At 45.3% G+C, this 21,953-nt stretch overlaps 1 protein-coding gene across 1 annotated transcript in view; it reads left to right on the top strand.

The window, feature by feature from the left end:
• RBP7 (retinol binding protein 7) overlaps window positions 1-21,953 on the top strand; it is a 179,266-nt gene that overhangs the window by 79,671 nt on the left and 77,642 nt on the right. Inside the window, exon 2 of the mRNA XM_069610003.1 lies at window positions 8,387-8,565. Within this exon, the coding sequence (XP_069466104.1) occupies window positions 8,387-8,565 (179 nt within the window). The remainder of the gene's footprint in view (window positions 1-8,386; window positions 8,566-21,953) is intronic.

Here is a 21,953-nt window from a genome sequence, read left to right as displayed (position 1 = left end):
AAGATTGAAATCTTTTTTTTAGAGTGTTGCATAGTTTATCGTGATCTACCAGGTCGAATGCTACTAAGTCCAGTAGCAGTAGTGTGGCTTGTTTACCTGAGTCTCTAATGGAGTCTAATTGGATTTTGAGATCCAGGAGGGCTGTTTCCGTGCTGTGATTAGGCCTAAAGCCTGATTGTCTAGCTCCTAGCAGATTGTTTTGTTCTAAGTGAGTTTGTAGTTGGTTATAAGCTATTTTGTCAATGATTTTAAGTAAGAATGGGACAGTCGTTATGGGCCGGTAGTTTGTAGGCACTAGTGGGTCTAGAGTGGGCTTTTTTAGTAGGGGGGGTGACCCAGGCCGCTTTAATGCTGTCTGGGACCTGGTTGGAGACGAATGAGGCATTTACGAAATTGGTGATTATGGGCGTGAGGGTGGGGGCGCAGAGTTTATTTAGGTGTGCCGGGAAGTTATCTCCTTTGCAGTTGGACGCTTTAAGTTTGGCAATAGTCTTGAGTACAGTGTCTTGCGAAACTGGTGTGAAGTTGAAGAGAGAGGCGGTGTTTTCTGAGGTAGTGGAGATCTGGTTGGCCGTGGAATATTTGTCAGACAGGAGGTTTCTTTTAGAGAGAATTTTGTTTTGTAATAGTTTAATTTTGGTGTCTAAGGCGTCTTGGATGGTTGTACACCATTCTTTGCTTGGTTTGACTGGATTGATTATGGGGATTGGATTCTCCAGCTCCTTGAGAATGGTGAATAAATCTTTGCTGTCGGAGGACGCGTTACTAATTCTAGTATTAAAGGCATCTGCTTTATGGGCTATGATGGCTGATTTGTAGATTTTATTTGCAGCGTTGAATTCTTCCAGGGCTTCTGGGGTCTGTTTTTTCTTTAGGCAGTGTTCAAGCGATCTTTTGATTCGTCTGAGTGAAACTAATTCCTCATTGAACTAGAAGGAGGACTTTTTGTCTTTACGTTTGGTTTTGTTAATGCAGGGTGCTAAGGCGTCTATAGTACTAGTGAGAGAGTTGTGGTAATGGTCTGCCAGGACAGAAGGTTCTTGAGCAATAATTATTTTGTTATTGAGGGCTTTGGCTAATAGGGGGTTGATGTTTTCTGCTGTGAGTTTACGGATGTTTCTTGTTACATATGATTCTTCAACAACCGTTTTGGGTAGGTCTGGTTGTTTGCGCAAGATAGAGAAGTTTATGCAGTGATGGTCTGACCAATGCACCGGGAGATGGAGTCAAGGGATACTGTGGCGTTAAGATGCAGTATCCAGTCTAGCACTCTCCCTTTTGTATGGGTAGGGGTGTTCATGATTTGCGTGAAGGCCATGTCTTTGAGTGCACTATGTAGTGCATCTGCTTTTGGTTTTGGGGGGTCATTGAATCCTAGATTCAAGTCCCCTAGTATTAAGCATTTTGTGTTTGGTTTTATGAGTGGTGTTAACAATAGTGGTATATCTAGTTCAGGTCGAGATAAGGTGTTAGGTGCTCTGTGGTGGGCAGTCATAATTTCGAAAAAAAAAAATGTCGACTTTCGTTTTTTTTAATTATATATTTATTTTAGGGGTTCGGGAGTTAAAAAAAAGGGAAAAAATTTTAAAAATTAAAAAAGGGGGGGTTGGGGGGAACCATTTCGAAAAAAAAATGCATTGAAAAAAAAGTCGACATTTTTTTTTTCGACATTTCTTTTTCGAAATTTTGACTTTCGACATTTTTGATAGTCGAAATTATCACTATGAACCGTGCTCTGTAGATGGTTATTAAGTTTATAGTAGTTTTGTGGTCTGTGGCTAGTTTAGCTACTGGGCTCTCGATAGGGCTGGTTCTTAGATTGAGGCTAGCTTTGGAAATGATGGCTACTCCTCCACCTACTGATTTTGTTCTGTCTGTTCTGAGAATGGTGTAGTCTGGGGGAATGGCAATGGCGAGCGAGGGGCCGGACGCTTGGTGGAGCCAGGATTCTGTCACTATAAATGGGTCCAATTCTTGCTCCATAATGAGTTCATGAATTTCAGTGGTGTGAGCAGGTATGGAACACGCGTTAATGAGAGCTGCTTTGAGGTGTGTGGCTGGGGGCGGCTTATGGGTTGGGTGGGTGGTTGTGTGGGTGCATGTTGGTAGTCTCTGTGGCGTTAGATTGTTGTTTGATTATGATAGGACTTTTAGAGTGTTTGTCTTGGGTTCTTGATAGGGGTATTCCTTTTGCGTTAGCATGATTAGTGCAAGTGATAGTTCTAGGCAGGTTAGGGATTCTAGCTCTAAGTCTTTGGGTTCTTGTGATGCCTAGAATAGGGGTATGTTTGGATTGATTGGCTTTGGAAGGTCTGCTGGTTTTAAGGTAGGTGGTTGTAAGAGTCTGTGATCTGAGTCTAGTGCGGCTAAGTGCACTGAGGACTGGGGTGGTTGTTATAGGTGCTAAGTGAGGTGTGATGTCCCTTAGTGTCTTTAGGATGCTTTTGTGCTCTATTCGGTTATTGGACGGGATGTGTAGCTTTGGGAATGGTGTCGTACGGGGCAGGAAAGGTGTAGGACGAGGGATGGGGTGATGACGGGGGCAGGCTGCTCTGGAGAGGCCATTATCAAGACGAAGGAAGTGTGAACCTGTGCATAGTGTGTCATACGGGATGGCACAAAAAGGAAACATCATGAATAATAACCAACCTTGCATGGTTTGGCTTGGATTGGGGTAGTAGAGGGGATGGGAGTTGGCTATCTGTAGTGTACTTGGGAGTTTCTTTTGTAGAGTAGCAGGGACTCGCAATATCACAATGGGCTAGATACGACTATGCACCTATGTGCAAAAAGGCAGCAGTGGCTAGGTAGCACAACATCACAATAGGCAGGGTGAAACTATGCACTTGTGTACAAAAAGGCAGCAGTGGCTAGGTAATACACAACACAGTAGGCATGGTGCAAACTATGCACCTGTGTGCAAATAGGCAGCAGTAGCTAAATCACTCACTGTCACAATGGGCTAGAAACGACTGTGCACCTATGTGCAAAAGGCAGCAGTGGCTAGGTAGCACAACATCACAATAGGCAATGTGAAAACTATGCACCTGTGTGTACGGAGAACAATAGTGGTACGATTTGCCAGACCAGTATGTCACTCTAAGTGAGAATTATTTCAAATAATGGTAGCAATATAGCAGTAATACATTGTTCATGAAACTGCGCAATCCGACTGGTTTTTAGGCCAGTATGCAGGGTCAAGGTTATCCGTGAAGATCGTCTAGGTAAGGTGTGTAATACGGTGGGTCACTAGAAATTGGTGGGAATTGCGGAGGTAGAGGGGATATTTAGGAGGCTTACCGTATTGATCCTAGTCCTGTGATAGGGGATCCAGCGGAAGCACCGCCTGAGAGCAAAGACCTGGGCAGCCCGCAGCGTGGCACGCTCGGTCAGCTCAGTCAGTGCCAAGCCTTCTTTCCGTCGCCTTACTTCCGGCTCCGCCTGTTGACGAATCGCGTTGCTGCTTAGGAGCAGTATGTGGGCCAATCAGCATTCGGCTACTGGCCTGGGAGAGGCAGGCATAGATGAGGGCACGACAGTGCAGGGGTGGCAGCCATCTTAGTATAGGGCACCTTGAGTGCGCCAATGGAGGCAAATTTAAAATATCATGTAGAGGAGTCCACGCCTGAAAACGGATCGTAGGGGTGGGCAGGCAAAGCGTGGTGCGGTAGATGCGTGTGATGCAGGAAATAGGGATAAAGAATTATAACAGGCACGGAGGTGCTTTGAGGACAGCTGGTAGTATGTCCAAAGCTTACCTCACAGCATGTGGGGATCGAGTGGTGCTGCTCCAGCAGGGCACCACGGCGCTGGGGAGCTCCTGCTCCAAGAAGGCATCGGCTACTACTGTGTGACAAGAACACACTGAAGGACTGTGTTCCCATCAGTTTCCCACTGGGAGGGTTAACTATGAACGAATGAGATGAAAACTGTTTTATGACCCCTGAAGAATGTCAGACATTTGTAGGGAATGACCGAAGCATGTTGGGTTTAGGCGTGAATTGTATCCTGACATTAATTTTAGGCTGGCAGATCTCCTTTTAGTGTATATTGGAGTTTTGACACTTCTATACATTTATATTGTCATGTATGTGATGTTTTCATTGATTGCGATGTTATGCATATACTCTTGTATTGCAATACAATTATTTTTGTATAATTTATATGTGAATAGGTACTACATGATAACTTATTGCCTTTTGTGTTTATAGTATATTAATTTCCATAAAAGTAGGCATTGTCTCCACACCTGGAGTGTTAAAGGTTGCCCGATTTCTAAATTAAAGAGATGGCATTTTAACACATACACATAAAAAAACTACAGGACCATTACAGATGCAGGTAACCCATCTATAGAGCTCTCTGGGGCACAATATATGCAAACCTTCTTATGGATTGCACCAACAGAAGTGACTTCACAGAAAAGGACATTGCAAGGACCATCATTGGTCTTTGATATTTGGAGGCTACTTGAAAATTACTTTAGAATAAGTTGCCACAAGTAAGTTAAGTGGCAAATAACTTTGCGGTGCAAAATACCTAAATTGCACTATTATATATGGAGTAACTCTATAGTCCTTAGGCTTTTTTTTATGATAGTATAATATATTAACATGAGCTATGGAGTGAATCATTTACCGAGCTGCAGATAAGACACAGTGCGATTTTTAAATAATTTGCCCAGGATCACACACTTTGGTTAAATGGTGAAACCAGGATGTGGGCAATTTAAGCGACAGAACACATCTTCCCAGGTTTAGTTGACATAGATATTAAGGTTATGCTTTGCGTTTCATGTGCTTAAATGTTACTTGATTTATTTCAGTGCCTTGGAAGCAAACCACATTTCATAATAAACTAGCCTTTCATAATAAACTAACTTTACACTATATACATCATCCTAAAAATATGTTGGGCAATAAGTATGGCTTTAGTTTTATTCTCCCTATCCTGCATGCAAAGTTAAAATAGCATTAATGTGAGCCGAACAAATTCCCCTTGGGTTTCAAAGCCATAATCCTTACTTTATAAAGCATGCAGTACTATGCTGCGTGCTTTATGAAGTAATGACTATGGCTTTAAAACCAAAGGGGAATTTGTTTGGCTCACATTAATGCTATAATTTATGCACCCGTCATGCTTCTGATCAGCCCCATTTACATTTCTTAAGGAACAAAAGTCCCTGCTAATAGTCCCCCTCCCATTCCTCCAACCAGTGCCTAATGGCTCCCACTCTGATTGTCTGTGGACACAAAGCAAGGTGTCACGTCCCTGGGAGAACTGCTCTGCGGCCCTGAGCTCTGCAGGAAATTGTCTTGGCAGAGGGACACCTCTCCTGTTCGGCACCCTCATTGTCCATGAAGGTGCTGAATGGGGCAGCACCCTCATTGACAATGAGGGTGCTAAACTGGAAAGGTGTCCTGATGACAGGATAATGAGTGTGTTGAGCAGGAACACCTCCTGCTCTGCACCCTCATTGTTAGAATTATTTTCTAAACTCTGCTCTGGTGGGTGTACGAGGCCACCCTCGTTGGTGAAACAGGGAACACTTCTGGGACGATAGCCAGACCAATTCACAGTATCTTGGGGAGCTGTCAAGGTTAAGTCAGAGGAGGAGTGGGGGAGATCTGAAGTCGTTGATGCACGCACACACAGCAAGACACCAAGAATTACTCTAGACAGTAGTATACAAGAATAAACACAAGTGAATAATGAAATGCACGGTAATAACACTCACACACACTTTGTAAAATATATACAGTCACTTTGGTCAATGGGGTAAAGTGCAGAATCCCGCTAAAACCTGTAAGGCAAAAGGCAGGCAAACTTTATAGTATATCCATCTTCCGAGATGGATAACCCTAACTTTCCAGCCCTACGATGAATGGAGCCTCGTGATCAATGTTCGATGCATGCGTGAAAGTGCTCAGTCGTGCATTCAGTACAATTTCTAAGAGGCTGGCAAAGTTAGAGAATGGATTCTGAAGGGTGAAAACAGTTTCCAAGCGTCCGGGGAGGATCTGCTATGATGAGCAAAGCTATTCCGCTACCCACGCAAATGAGAGGACCACAAGGGATCCCCTGTGTGTAAAATATGATGGATGAACAAGGGGCCACTGTCGCACAGTGATGCAGGGGTACTTGTGCACGCTTCTCTCTCGTGGGCCAAAGATATTTGGTGAAAAGATGCTTTGTAGTGCAAGCTAGGAGTCCCCAAAGATTTGAGTTGAAACTCTGTGACAATGCTCCTGCACGGGTGCAAAGGTTCGAGCGGAACAGCCCATTGCATGGCCCAGGGGCACTTCCGAGCCACATCTTTTGCAGGGCAGCCAGGAGGCATTGAAAGTGATTGATTGGTCCCGTCAGTCCAAGGGGTTGAAGCACCTTTGCAGGCCTTCACAGATCGAGCGCAAAGTAGGGCTCCACCGGGACAACAGCAGGTTAGGGGTGCCAACCTTCTTCTGCGAGGTTCCGGATAGTCCTTCTGGCTATTTAGCTCCATTCACAGGTCGATTCAGACCTATTGCTGATCTAAGGGTCTGCATGTAGGCCCCCTCCTCATATCCAAAAGTCCGGTGAGTGCTCACACTGAGCCGGTCCATGTGGGGTTGGGGGGGGGGGGGGAATCTGCCCCACTCGTGCACGCCAGCAGTGGTCCAATCTGGACAAACAATTTGAGCCAAAGATTGTGATCCTGGTCAACTGCCACACCGCCACTCAACGCCTGCCACCTGTCTGGCTGCATCCAAAAAGGAAGGAGTGGGATGGTCAGAGTACCACTAGTTCCTTTTTTCCACTTCCACCATTCGTTAAACCCTGATGAACTACACCATACATGAGGAGTGAATGTTAAGGGGTCTAGCCTTGTTCCGATTTGGATCTAAAAAAAAAAACACTAGGAGCTTGGAAAATGAAATGGTGCGTTAAACTGGAACATTGGTCCATGAACCGCCCTGTGCCTAATAACATTCTGAAGAAGACTCGCACATACAGGTTGGGTTGTTGACGTTTACAGAGTGTAGCATTGTGTCCCTAATATCTTCGATTTGATAACTTGCACTAGAGGTTTTTTTCTACTGCCTAACAGCAAATCGCCACATCCCTCTCAATCCCAATACGCAGGGCTCAAGTCAAGGGTGCCTGCGGGTGGACAGAATCCACCCACTTTTTTTTTCCAGAGGGTCGACACGGTCCCCCTGGGCATTTTAGAGATTGTGTGTAAAATGAGAACATTTGACTGTTTCTTACATTTAACTGTTTCTTTTAATTAATGCCGACCTGGGGGATTCACTATGTAACCTGATGAAAAATACAAAACAATTAAAGTTGAAATGACATAACTCAGGACTGCATGTTCCAGGGCAAACCTTGGTATTGATTCTTGGAGTTTAAACCATAAACACCTTCTAACATTTTCAAACACTATTAGAAGAAAATATCCTCTCTTCATTGTTGGTGAGTGTTTTGATTTTATGAAAGGCAAATGGCATTCATCCTGTGCAATTTGTATGGGTAAGGAAATCCAGTTGGATTACACTTGTATGTCACCTTGATATGCTAATTTCTGTTGACGTCACACCCTGATGTGTATGTTAGAGTGCCCCCCCCCTTTTTTTTTTTTTTTTAAGGACTTAACCCCTGCCAATACGCTGCAATTTAGCTGTTTATTACCAGATGCGGCAGTTGTTTACACATTGCACTATGTGAACGTACATTCTCTACCAGTTGCTTTATCGCATTCGATCACGGAGCTCTCCACTAAATCGCATGGCTGCTTCTGGAACTCTATAGTGACTCGCACAACCAGTTGTTTACACAAGCATTGCTGCATCAGGAGGTTGACCTTGGTTTGTTCTGCGATGCAGAAACTACACAGCTCATTTCTCCTGTAGCACAGGATCGGAAATCCTATAATTTAGAAGGAATCTCAGATGTTTTGGTCTTCTGAGGCCACCGTATAGGTTCTTGGCAATCAATGGATATAGCTGTGTATTGCTGCTTGGATAGGGGCAGGGGATCTTGCTGCTGGAAACTCCCTTGACACCGCCCCCCACCCCTTTGTTAAAGGTGGGTTGTGGCCTCTGAAGAGCCGAGGGGGAGCAATCGAGTGGAGCTGTGAAAGTATTTTTGGGGGTCGATGGGAGGGTAGGCTCTGGTTGTCCGTTATGAGCCTTATTGAGCCCAGAGTGCCGTATTCAGTGAGATGAAGGAGCTCTTCCTATGCATTTAAGAAAAGCTGAATTGTTTACATTTTTTGCAGCCAACCGCTAAAAGGCTAGTACCACCGGGGGGGGCGGGGGTTGTTCCCTTACTCCCACTTTCCGTCTATGTAAACAGAAGTTGACCTTCATCTGGAACTAATTGTGTTTTTTTTTTATTTCTCTAGATGTGGATTTTGCTACACGTAAAATTGCCAAACTGCTCAAGCCCCAGAAGGTGATTGAACAAAATGGGGACCAGTTCACCATCCGCACGCTAAGCTCACTGCGGAACTATCATGTGGAGTTCAAAGTGGGAGAAGAGTTTGAAGAAGACACAAAAGGCTTGGATAACAGGAAATGCATGGTATGGGTTTCAGTGCTCTATGTAGGTGCTGGGGGCATCCCCTCTAGGTTCTTGCTTTAGGCCCTCCAATTACCAGTCATCGCATACTGTGTAGTCCTTCAATGGAAGGACTTCTTCTCGGACTACAGCATCAATTATGGAAATGTTATCTATGTTATGGTCACTTGGGGACTGGGTCTATGTCTTCAGGTTTCTTTATCTGTTCAAACTAGCTAGCTCTTCCACTTGCACCATATACTAGGTGTTTCTGCCCACAAATAAAAAGGTCCAATATCTGTGCATCTTGATTGCTGCCCTCCGATTGCACAGCTGGGACCAGAGCTTGAAATTGTTTTGTGTTTGTATAGCGCTCCTGCCATAGTATATGGCGTCAAAGGGCTTTTGCCTGTTGGAGGAAAAGGAGGAGTATGATGGAACATTCAATAGTAGTAGGGAGGAGCAAAGTGAGGTTGATAGTGATGGGAGTGAGGGATAGATAAGGTGCTCACGAAGACACGAGAAGAAAAAGGTGGATGAACTATGTGTTCAATTGGACCATATTTATTGTGGGCAACTACTGTATTCTATGGGGCACACCGAAAGGAGGGATAGCTGGAGAAGAGTTGTTCGCTCCGCAAGGGGGTCTGTCTGGAATTTAGTCACTTCATAGTGAGCGTGGGCATGCTGAAGCCATGCCCAAGAAAATGAATGGCAAAGCCCTTCTATTTTCCTCGCCCTCAGCAACATTTGGGAGCCTTCGAGAGTCTTGGTGAGCAAAGGCATGTAGAAACCATGCCGAAAGAAAACAGCGTGCAATGCCCCTCTACTTACTTTCCTGAGCTCCGAATGGCGAGGTTCCATGGATGGGGTGAGGCAGGGGGTTCAGGAGGGGTGGAGCTGGAAGTAAATATGGGCACATTTAGCTGAAGGTGGGATTTCGACCACTGCTTCCTTGGCAGCACAAGCCTCAGTCCGGCCTTTCTGGAGGTTAGGACCTAGGTAATTACATATCAGTATGTGAGGTAGGAATCCGCTTAGGCTGGGTTCTTGAGGGAGTTAAATTACATAATCTGACCTTTGACTAGCCCTCACCCATCTATCTATATGAAATTTGTATGCCGCAAGTCACCAGTGGCATCATGGCACTATTTGGGGATTAATAGAGCAGAAAAGGCAGATGAACAAATCAACAAAAATGCTTTGAAAAGTTTAAAATCGGAGATATCTCTTTAAAAATAAAAAAGAAGGGCGCGAATTCCACAACTTGGGGCCTGCGATGGAGAAGGCCCGACCACAATGGGAATGGCAATACCAAGAAACGTTAAGCAATTGCTGGTTAGTAGAGCGTATTGCTCCAGATGGACAGTATAAGGACATTTTATCTTTGAAAAGAGAGGCAGCCTTTTTTATGAAGAGCTTGATGGATCAGGCAGTGTTTTAAACTGGACTCAAGCCGATACAGTGAGTCATTGAAGTGCACGTCTAGCTGATGAAGTGGAGTGACCAAAAGGGATCCCTGTGGCTAAATGAGCTGCAGCATTCTGCAGGATTTGGAGGCGATTGAGATGGTAAACTGGCAGAGCAAATAAAGTCGCATTACAATAGTTCAGACTCCCGTTAAGGGTGGTTAAAATAACAGGTGCATGATCAATAGAAGTGATATAAAGAAGCACTTTCTTGAGCAGCTTAAGTTTAAAGAATTCAGTGCTACAGGTAGTACTAAACGTAGCCTCTGGTGAAGGAAAACATTACTTTCATGCCCAGGTTTTTGAAAACCTGTACAGAGACAGGAGTAGGACAAAGTGATGGTGGCCAAATATCAGAGGTCCACTGTGGCTCACATGGAGGAGACTGGCCCACTATCAACACCTGTTTTCTCACCATCCAACTTTAAGCAGTTTAAACTCCTCTAGCTCCCAATGGCCTCCAGGCAGGACTTGAGTGGAGCGGCGGGATCTTTGCGCTCCAGATCCAGTCTAAAAAGAAGCGGAGCATAGTCTGCATAGGTATAAAAGCAGACATCATGGGAGTGAATGATTTTTGCAATATGTTGTATGTAAATGTTAAAAAGGAGAGGTGAGGGTGTATATCCCTGGGGGACACCACAGTCAAGAGGTGAGAACTTGAGGAAAGGAAAGCAGCAAACCAATCAAACATAGACCCAGCAATACCTGATTCGCACATCGTGAAAAGGAGGGAGGCATGGTCAATTGTGTCGAATTCCATTGAAAGATGCAACAGGATAAGACCAGCCACCTCACCCTGATCCCGGATCCTAGCTGGCTCCTTGATTATCGATGTATACACAAGCCAGGGGTTCCTGTCTTCCAGATTCTTCGAACATGGATAAGAAAACAAACTGAAGTGTAAAATCTGGAACAATGAATTCACAAAACAATTTAAATATTTAATCAAAACATATATTCAATTTTATTTACAATTCATGAAACCAGAAACACAATCGGGAGATACAGCAGCAAAATGGTGGTTGATCAGAAACACAACCTGAAACCTAATCAACATCATGCATCAAATCCAATCATAGCCTTACAAAAAACCACGTCCACAACATATGGTGTATGAACAAATTCAGAAAAAGAAAGAGTTGTGTAAAAATCACAAACACAAAATCCTAAACTAAACAATGAACATAAATGGATATGTAGCCAAGGGGAGACCAGATGAACCGGTTTGATGTAATTGTCTTCCAGCTACTTCCAAACACACTGACCGGTTTGATAAGAATATATTATTTGCAACGTCTTCGTCAGCGAGGAAAAAAACTATTGGTGATACCCGAATCACATATTGTACAGCCAATTATGCTGTGTAGTACCAACAAACAAATTCAAACTATATCTGCAATTCCATCAGGGCCATCTAATTTATGAAGGACTACACATTAGCAGGAAGCCAACAAAGTATGAGGCGACCTGAATGAGAAACGTGGTCCTTAACTAAAAGTACACTCTCCATGGGAACACCTGTAACCCAAGAAGAATTGAGAAGGCAAAGTGTCAGCATACTACCACAACCAACGTTCCCAATGCATTAAATCACCACAGTGGCATGTCATCAATAATAACACCTCACAAGTGCTTTCAACAAACCCCAGAAATAATAATATAACCAAAGAAACCCTCATAATCTAAAGCCATATAGGTGTATTGATTGCAAAACAGATAAGTAGAGGTAAGTACCTAAAGCGGGCATCATAGTTGCCCCATGGAATACGCAAACCAATCTGCCGGGTGCAAAACCAGCCGGCTTGTGCATTCAGCAGGACCGCACAATGGTGAATCCGAGTGATTTCCCCGCAGCTGAAAGTACCGCGGGCAAATCGTTCGCATGAGAAAGGTGCAAACTACCAAAAGTTTGCACCTTTCTCATGCGAACACACATACAAACTCACACACGCACACCCATAACACTTGCCCCTCCCCCCCCCGCCCCAGCCCACCCACACCCTCCACATAAACACCACTTACCTTGTCTTCACGCTGGTTCCCTGCAGCGCCATTTCCCTTTCACTTTCGTGATTGGGAACCGGCGCTGCAGGGTCCTTTTCTTATCTTTTTTTTTTTTTATTTTTTAAACGGAAGGCTGCGGGGGTGTCCCCCGCAGCCCCCGCTCACTATGTCATAAAGTATAGTGTGCCGGGCGAAACAGAACACATCCCTGCAGCCCCTGTTTTTTTTTTTTTCTACAATGCTACCACCAAAGGTTCGAACTTTTGGTGTTCAAACCTTTGGTGGTCGCTTTTTAGAACTTTTGGTTCATGCGAACCATTAGATACGGGAAAAACGTCCTAAACCACAATGGTGGCGTCTAAATTCGTATTGCTACAATAACGATGATCTGAAGTGGCCTGGAAATGGCCTTCCTGGTTTAATTGTGCCAGCAAGGGTATGTGCAGTGTATAAGAAAACCAGAGCTAAATCGATCAATAGTTCACTATTTGGGAACTGGCTGGGTTGTACCAAAATGGATCACAACCCAACCCGGATTGCCAAATTAAGAACATGGATAGCTAATCAAAAGAAAAGCTTACCAAAAAAAAGGGGGAATACTGGCAATTTGTGCACTGTAACACAGTGATGGGAAGACTGCCGCCGTGTGACACCCCATGTCAACATTAATTCAGCGACCTGCAGGGAGCCAAATATTGAGTTCAGGTGTCAACAACAAGGTGAACTGCATAAAAAGAAAAGCAAAAGTAATGCGTGTGCAGCCCAATTCGCGCTGCTTTGTGGTACTCGTATTAGTGTAAAGCCATTAAATGTGCTTGTTATATAAAAAGAGGGGAGAAAATGCTTACTGCATGGGAGCTCAAGAGTAGTGTGTCCTTACTGCTGCGGCCAGGCATGCACCCGCACCGCCACATATATTTCTGTGACATCTGCACCTGAAACTGCTCAATAAACATAACCTCGAGGTTCGAGGAAGTCGGCATTGGCGTGCCGACACTCGGGCCAAAGAAGTAGAAAAGCGACTATTAGACTTGACAGTCGGCCATGTTGGAATGGAATAAAACATGCTATGACTATTCACCACGAATGAAAGTGCTATGAAAATAAAAATTCAAAGCACATAAAGAATGGAGCAGCAGTGCGAGAAAACTTCAATAAATGCAGAACAATTAATATAACCAATGTCCTGAACAACTAAAATCAACTTAGGAGGGGAAACTAAGGACAGAAATGTACAATAGTCACGGTAAATGACTGCACACATCTGTGTTGATAATGGGCAAGGTTCTAAACCACACATATACTGAAACGCCTAATCTGCCATTGCCTTAGAAAAAAGAAAGGGGAAATTCCTGTCTAACCAGTGATGGAATGGAACCTTTGGAATAATGCAGGCAAAATAAATAGAATGATTGCTGTGATAGAACATGATTGCTCGGGTAAAAACATATGGACAGGAGATGGACTAATTATCCATCCAATCCCGCTCCTCAACAGAATTTGGCTCACGATCACGTGTTTTCTATAGAAAAGTCCACATTTGTTCCTTGTAGCTTAGCTTCTTGCTTTTTTGGCAGTAGTTGAATCTTGAACCCCCTCAACTCAAACCTCGTGCCCAAGCTACAGAAAATGAGGGATAATGGTCCACAACTGATTGTTGATGCACATCCATAATTGTCAGTTTTTCTATACATATCTTCCTACTAACCCTAGTTATGCTTTGTGTAAGGCTTCTGCCTTTCTGAAAAGCAAAACGTGTTTTTTCCAAGCCAATGTCCATAGTGGACAAGATCCTCCAGTTTTTTTCTTTAGAATCTTACCTGAAATAGCTCTGTTAAACTGGCAAAAAGTAGTTGTACAGACCAGTTTGTACACATCCGATCAATATTGCGACTTCTTTTAAAACCATGGTGAACCATTTTTTTCAGATAGCCTCTATGACTTAATCTTTTCTGAAGTGTGCCTGCATGTTTATTAAAATTCAGCAGTGTGGTACAATTACAGCGAAGTTGCAGGAACATCCCATGTGGGATATTATTCAGTAAGCTCTGTGGATGCTGACAGGAAAAATGCAGCGTGGTATTGCGTTCTGTACTTTTACGGAAGCATTCAGTCTACAAGAGGCCATTCTGGATGTTGGACTGTGACTCACAGGTGAAATGTGAAACGAGGTCAAGATTATTGATCCAAACCACAAATTCAAGCAGTTGATCTGAAGTTTCAGTCCAAATTTAAAAAAAATGTCCCAGCGAATTAATACCATTTTTGACAAGATGCAAAATAAAGGGATTCTGTCCTCAGTTGTATTGATGAACTCATTCTTTTTTCTTGACAAGTGTCCTTCATAAAGCCCAAGATTGCTTACCTCAAGTATTTTAGCTTTAACCTCCTTTTTGGTTTTATTATTTCCGCGGTTCTTGAGAGCACTTTTGAGGTATTATTATTAATGGCATGCCAATGTGGTGATTTTATGATTTTTTTTTTTTTTTTCTTCTGGTTTTCTTATGTCTGTCTATACATGGTTGTGGTAGTAGGTTGACGCTTTGTCTTCTCGATTCTTCTTGGGGTTACAGGTGTTCCCATGGAGAGTGTACCTTTAGTTAATGACCTCGTTTCTTATGCAGGTCTCCTTATCCTGTGTTGGCTTCCTGCTCATTTTTAGGCCTTCATGAATTATATGGCCATGATTTGAATTGTAAGTCTAGTTTAAATTCGTTTTTTTGTACTACACAGCATAATTGGCTAATATGTAATTTACGTGCATATCCTTAATGGTTTTTTTTTCTTTTTGTTTTTACCCCCTGATGAAGATATTGCAAATGTATTAAAGTAGAAACTAGTCGGTGTGTTTGGAGCAGCCGAAAGACAATTGCATCAAACTGATTCATCTGTTCTCTCCTTAGCTACATTATGTTCATTGTTTAGTTTAGGATTTTGTGTTTGTGAATTTTACACAACTCCTTCCTTGTCTGCATTAGTTCATATATACATGTTTCTCCAGCATTGGCTCTTTCATGGATTCACACGCTTGGAATATTCCCCGTCGTCAGACTGGGACCCCTCGGTACACATATATAGCCTTAGGAAAACTTCCGACACTTTTGTGTCCTATCTACGTCCTTTTAGGACCCGCCTACGCATGCTCCGTAGGCCGTCCCCGTATAAGAGGCCCGCCCCCGCGGTTCCCCTTCAGATTTCAACCGTCTCCAAAGTAGTGGGATTTCCTCGCGTTGTCTTACTATTTTGTACAAGGTTGCATTACTGGAATTTGAGTACAGAAAATGTCCTCCGTGTCAGGAAAAGCACTGTTCCGCCCATGCGCGACGTGCGGCTTGAAAAAAGTTTACGAGGGGGACGGACATATGGATTGTATATATTGCCTCCACCCTCATCATTCGGCGGATAACTGCGACATATGCAAAGGGTTTTCTCAAAAAACCCTCAAAGACTGCAGTCGACGACTGGTGGCATGGCTGAATGATGGAGCGGGGGCATACCCCCCTTCGGAGGTAGGCTCCACACAATCGGCGAAAACATCACGCCGCACTACCTCGTCGGAACCACCGGCGAAGAAATCTCGACCGACGGAAAAAGAGTCGTCTGGAAGTCACTCAACTAGAGACTCCTCGTCAAAGAAATCATCTTCATCAAAAAAGCATGAAAAGGAAAGGAAATCCTCCTCGGGCGATCATCATAGATCGACCATGAGTCGAGTAAAAGCAAGTCAAGTGTGGAAAAGGCGGGACCGCCAAAACCACCTGCTAAGTCACCGTCGTCGACGGCGGCCCAGTCATCGGCCTCCACCCTGCCACTTACGCAGGTGGCATCCACCGTCCCACCGACGTCGACGATGGCCTCGTCGACGGGGGTTCTACAGGATGCCTGGAGGCCTGAAGTTTTTGATCCGACCCCCCCGGATACTTTACTACAAGAACAGGCTGTGTTGCTGTCCTCGGAGGACGAGAATGAGAGAATAGCTGGCCCAGCAGACCTAGGGCTACGAGTGGCTGACAAGTCGTCGACGAGGGGATCCGTTATACCGGTATCTGCCCCTCTTCTCAATCCTCAATCTGTTTTGTCGTTGGAAATTCTGTCCACGCTTCAGTCGTTGTTACAGTCGTTGGACCAGAGACTACCTCAGGCAAACCTGCCACAGTCACCCGTCGACGAGCCGGGCCCGTCCCGTCAACCGACGCACCTACCCACGCCAATCTCAGCACTGGCACAAGAGGAAGGTGAGCTGCCAGATTCGGAGTCTGACAGGGGAGCCATGTCGGATACCTCATCATCCCCCTCCAAGGATCCAACCTGGGAGTCAGAGGTGGAGTTGGAAACCCCTAGAAGCCCAGCTCACCCGTCCCCTCCGGATGACATTGCGTCATTCCATTCTATGATGGAGAAGGCATGCAAAGAATTTGGTTTGTCCCAGGAAGAACAGAAAAAGGACTGTTTTTTGTTCGACCACATGGGTAAGAGAAGGAGGTCTGTGTTCTCGATACCAATACTAGACCATGTATGGAAGGAGGGGTTGCAGACAATGCGTCACCCGTTTTCAGAGCCGGCAGTGAAAGGACGCCTGGAAAAAAAGTTTAAGGCTCCCGAGTCTACCCCCAAGTGTTTATCCTCCCAACCAACGCCAGACTCGGTGGTGTCGGCGGCAGCGGCGAGGAAGGCGAAGGCCGAGCACAAGTGCACGACTACTCCTGAGAACGAAGCGAGACGCCAAGATGCCTTTGGCAAAAAAGTGGTATCCATGGGAGCGACCACAGTAAAGGCCGCACACTCTCTGGCAATTGTTGCCAGATACGATAGGGAGATGTGGCACAGGCTAGCTCCGTTGCTTGATCATCTTCCGGAAGAGCATAGGAAGGCAGCAATGTTACTCGTCCGAGAAGGTGAGGAAGCCTCAAATCACGCAATAAACATCGCGGTGGACCTCGCTGAGTCAGGCTTCAAGCAAGTCAATAATGGGGTCGTATTATGTCGACAGTCATGGCTTAAGTGTACCTACTTCAGGCCAGAAGTACAATACAAAGTTTTAGATATGCCCTTTGAGGGAGACCTTCTTTTCGGTGAGAATGTGGACGAAGCCCTAAAGGGAATGAAAGAGGACTCGGACACGGCACGTTCATTGGGTGCCCTCCAGAGTGGCAGAAACTACAAGTCTTTTCGTCCCTTTAGAGGGGCTTCAGGTAATTCAAGATTCTCTGCATCTGGAGACAGATCCTTTGGCAGATCAGCTTACCCCTCCCAGGGATACAGACGTGCCTCCCAAACGGCAAACCGTCGCCGGAACTTCCAGACTTCCAGGAAAAGACCATCATATCCGTCGTCGTCGAGAGACAAGCAAAATAAAGATCAGCAGTGACATACAACACACCGTTCTGGGGGGAAGAGTTTCAGCATATGTCGACGAATGGGAACGAATAACGACGGATCAATGGGTGCTGGATACTATAAGAAACGGACACTCTCTACAATTCAAACACAGCCCTCCGCAAATTCCACCTGCGTTCACCGCTCATTCCCATCTGAAGATACTGCAACAAGAGGTAACACTCATGTTAGCAAAGGGCGTGATAGAATTAGTTCCAACATCACAGAGAGGTCAAGGAGTCTACTCAAGATATTTCGTCGTAAAAAAGCCGAACGGCAAATGGCGTCCCATTTTAGACTTACGCGATCTCAACAAGTCTTTAAAGAGCCTAAAATTCAAGATGCTCACTCTGCAGGAAGTGATCCGCGCCGTTCAAGAGGGGGATTTTCTAGCGCCCCTGGATTTACAGGATGCGTATTTCCATATTCCAATGTGTCGGAAACACAGGAAATTCCTAAGATTTGTAATAGGGTGGACTCACTACCAATTCACGGTTCTTCCTTTTGGGCTCAAGACCTCCCCCAGAACGTTCACGAAATGCCTGGCTCCAGTAGCGGCCTGGCTAAGGAAGCAAGGCCACCATGTATACCCATACCTCAACGACTGGCTGGTAAGGGGATCCTCCCCAGCATCGACCAACACAAGTTTACAAGCCACCATGCAGCTTCTACAACAGCTGGGATTCGCCATAAACTTAGAAAAATCCTCTCTGCAGCCATCGAGATCGCTGGTATTCCTGGGGGCACAGTTCGAGACCCAGTTAGGGCTAGTGAAACCTTCTCTCGACAGAACCTCAAGACTCAATCAACAAGCATGCCGACTACAGCGAAACACCAAGATCTCAGTGAGAAAATACGTTTCGGTCCTAGGGGCCATGGCATCCTGCATCCATCTGGTGGAAAACTGTCGCCTATTCATGAGGCCAGTCCAGGAATTCCTCGCGGACCGATGGACGCAGGCTCAAGGATCGTGGTCAGACCAGATAACCGACGACAAGCTGCTTCGGACCCTTCAGTGGTGGCAGAGTTTCCACAATCTGAACAACGGCGTACCCCTACAGGAGCCAGAGTTTCAGCGAACCATAGTCACGGATGCGTCCCTAACCGAATGGGGAGCTCACATGGGTGCTCTCCAAACGCAAGGTCGCTGGTCTCCAACAGAGTCACTCCTACACATAAACGTGTTAGAGCTCAGAGCAGTACGATGGGCCTTGAAGGCATTCCTACCACACATCAAGGGCTCGCGAGTACGAATACTGGCCGACAATACAACGGCCATGTTTTATCTGAGGAAACAAGGAGGGACGCGATCAAGAACTCTTTCCATAGAAGCCCAGAAAACATGGCATTGGGCATTAAAGCACAAAATTTCCATCGTGGCTCATCACCTTCCAGGAGTGAGGAACTCCCAAGCAGACTCCCTCAGTAGAAGCATGGCCCAGATACACGAGTGGGAAATGGACACAGTTCACCTGATGAAAGTGTTCGAGAAATGGGGTCACCCCCCTCTGGACGCCTTCGCGACCAAAGACAACAAGAAATGCGAGCAATCCGCAAGCAGATGGCCTCAAGAGGGCTCCAGGGGGGAGGCATTCTCCTTCCCATTGACGGACATGTTCCTCTATGCTTTTCCCCCGTTCCCCCTCATACGGAGGACAATACAGTGGATACGCAGATACAATTGCCGGGTAATTCTAGTGACGCCATACTGGCCAAGGCAACCGTGGTTCTCTGACCTGCTTCACCTGTCGCTGGAACATCCCATAGGGTTTCCGAAAGTCCCGAACCTACTATCCCGGGACAAAGGCATGGTGTGGCATCACGACCCGGACAGTCTCAACCTTACTGCCTGGCTCCTGACTTTTCGGAGTTCGGTGCTTTAGACGTTTCGGAGGATTGTCAAAAAATTCTGCAGGCGGCTAGAGCCCCTTCTACAAACGAATCCTACTCCTATAAGTGGCGGAGGTTCTGTGAATGGTGTAGGGGACAACAGGGCCTACAACCGTTGTCGGTGACGCCGGAACAAGTTCTACCTTACCTGCTCCTCTTGGCGGAGAGGGGATTATCCTTCACATCGATAAAGGTGCACCTGGCGGCCATCTCGAGGTTCACAAGGAAAAGGCAGTCTCTATTTAGCGACAGACTTGTAAAACACTTCATGAGGGGTTTATTTCGAGCTTTTCCCCCGGAAAAACGTTTCCCCCCGACTTGGAGTCTCAACACAGTGTTGGCAGGCTTAATGAAACCGCCTTTTGAGCCTATGGCCACGTCCGACATAAAATTCATTTCGTGGAAGTTGGCATTCTTGATTGCTATCACATCAGCTAGAAGAATCTCGGAACTGCAAACGCTGGTCGTAGACCCGCCATACCTAAGATTCTTTAAGGACAAAGTAGTCCTGGCAACTAATCCTATGTTCGTCCCAAAAGTTCCGACAGTATATCACAAACACTTGTCCATTGTTCTCCCTACTTTCTTCGCCACACCATCATCGGCAGCAGAAAAAGCTCTTCATACCCTGGACGTTAAGAGGGCTCTGAAATTTTACCTACATCGTACACAGGAATTCAGGTCTACTAGACAACTGTTCGTCGCATATGGTCCGTCGACGAGAGGAAAAGCAATCTCTAAACAAGGATTGGCTCGATGGGTCCCATCGACGATTGCGTTTTGTCACTCTAAGGCTGGAAGGCCACTGCAAGGACATCCTAGAGCCCATTCTACAAGATCGATGTCCTCCTCAACAGCTTTATGGGCAGGAATTCCGTTGACGGACATATGCCAAGCTGCGGCATGGTCAGTGCCCCACACGTTTACCCGCCACTACTGCCTTGCCAGGCAGCATGCGGACGAGGTGCAGATGGGAAGAGCTGTCCTGCGCCATCTGTTTCAGTAAGGTAAGCTCCACGCTGTGGAGAATCTGTTGTCTACCTTTTTAATGACAGTTTATTTTATGTGGGTAAGGTTATATGAGGTAACTTATTCCTACTGTACATATGCATTGTGTAGTATGTTGAGGGTATATTACATTACATTCTCACCGCCGTCTCAAGTGTTACTGCTATACAATCTATTCTAAGCATGTGAATCCATGAAAGATACCAATGCTGGAGAAATGGAGTTACAGGTAAGAAACTATTCCCTTCTCCAGCATTGGTATCTTTCATGGATTCACCTGCGCCCGCCAACCTCCCCGGAATGTAATGTATTTGATAAATTTAACCCTTCCTACTTTGAGGGGCCGAAATCTGAAGGGGAATCGCGGGGGCGGGCCTCTTATACGGGGACGGCCTACGAGCATGCGTAGGCGGGTCCTAAAAGGACGTAGATAGGACACAAGTGTCGGAAGTTTTCCTATTGGAAAAGGCTATATATGTGTACCGAGGGGTCTCAGTCTGACGACGGGGAATATTCTAACCATGTGAATCCATGAAAGATACCAATGCTGGAGAAATGGAGTTACAGGTAAGAAACTATTCCCTTTCTGTGTATATGGTATGATTGGATTTGATGTAAGTGATGTTGATTAGGTTTTAGGTTCAGTGTTTCTTATCAATTACTTTTTTGCTGCTGTATGTACTGATGACATGTGAATTGTAAATAAAATTTAATATTTTTTTAATTAAATATTTAAATTGTTTTGTGAATTCATTGTTACAGATTTGACACTTCAGTTTTCCAATCTTTGATCCCAGAATCTAGAAGACCGGGACCACTATCGGTGTGAACTACTGCTTTAGTCAAAACCTTGTCTAGTTGGATGCGGAGCTGCAGTTACTGTGTCCTGTTAATAGAGGGCATCATGCGAATGTTGAGTCAAAACAGGGGTGTAGTTAACAGATTAGATTTCCAGGTCTAATCTTCTGGTGTTTTTACCCAGTGGAGCCGCGAGGGGGGTCACACCCACCGTTATAAAAATGCTGCCCCCCCCCCACCAGCCCGCCTGCACCTTCCCAAGTTACCTCATCAGGCACCCTATGAAAAATGTCTGGCAGCGCCACTCTTTTTACCAGCTGTATTGTGGCTGCTTCAAAGGTATCTAGAGAGAGTCTCTAATTGAGATTAGTCCCTCACCAAACTATGCAATCTTGTGAAATCCTCTGTCAAACTCCCGTTAAACAACTCCGAATCACTTACTATGCACGTAATATACAGAGCTCGTGGTCCCGTCGGAACGTTTGAGGAGGACTTGCATAATATACTTGCCAATAACCTCAAACCTACCTCCCAACTACTGTTGTTAGGTGACTTTAATTTAGGTTTTAATGATCCAGCAGATAAACACGCCCTGGAAATTGCCAACTCCCTTAATGCACTCAGACTATCGCAAAAAGTAAACAAACCTACCCATATTAAGGGTAGAACCTTGGACTGGGTAGCCGATTACAACTTTACAGCCACCATTACTTCTATCTCCCCTCAATCATGGACTGACCATTCCCTCGTGTCCATCACTTTATCAACCACCAGACCACGACGTATGGCCTCACAAAAAGCGCCACCTTGTCTAACTAGAAATAAAAGGAATATCACAGTGGACAACGTGATTCCTGATATTCTACC

The sequence above is a fragment of the Ambystoma mexicanum genome, chromosome 8 (assembly GCF_040938575.1).
Source record: "Ambystoma mexicanum isolate Mex_15411 chromosome 8, UKY_AmexF1_1, whole genome shotgun sequence".
NCBI lineage: Eukaryota > Metazoa > Chordata > Amphibia > Caudata > Ambystomatidae > Ambystoma > Ambystoma mexicanum.
Note: the sequence above shows the minus strand (reverse complement) of the source record. Positions and strands in the feature narration are given on the sequence as shown.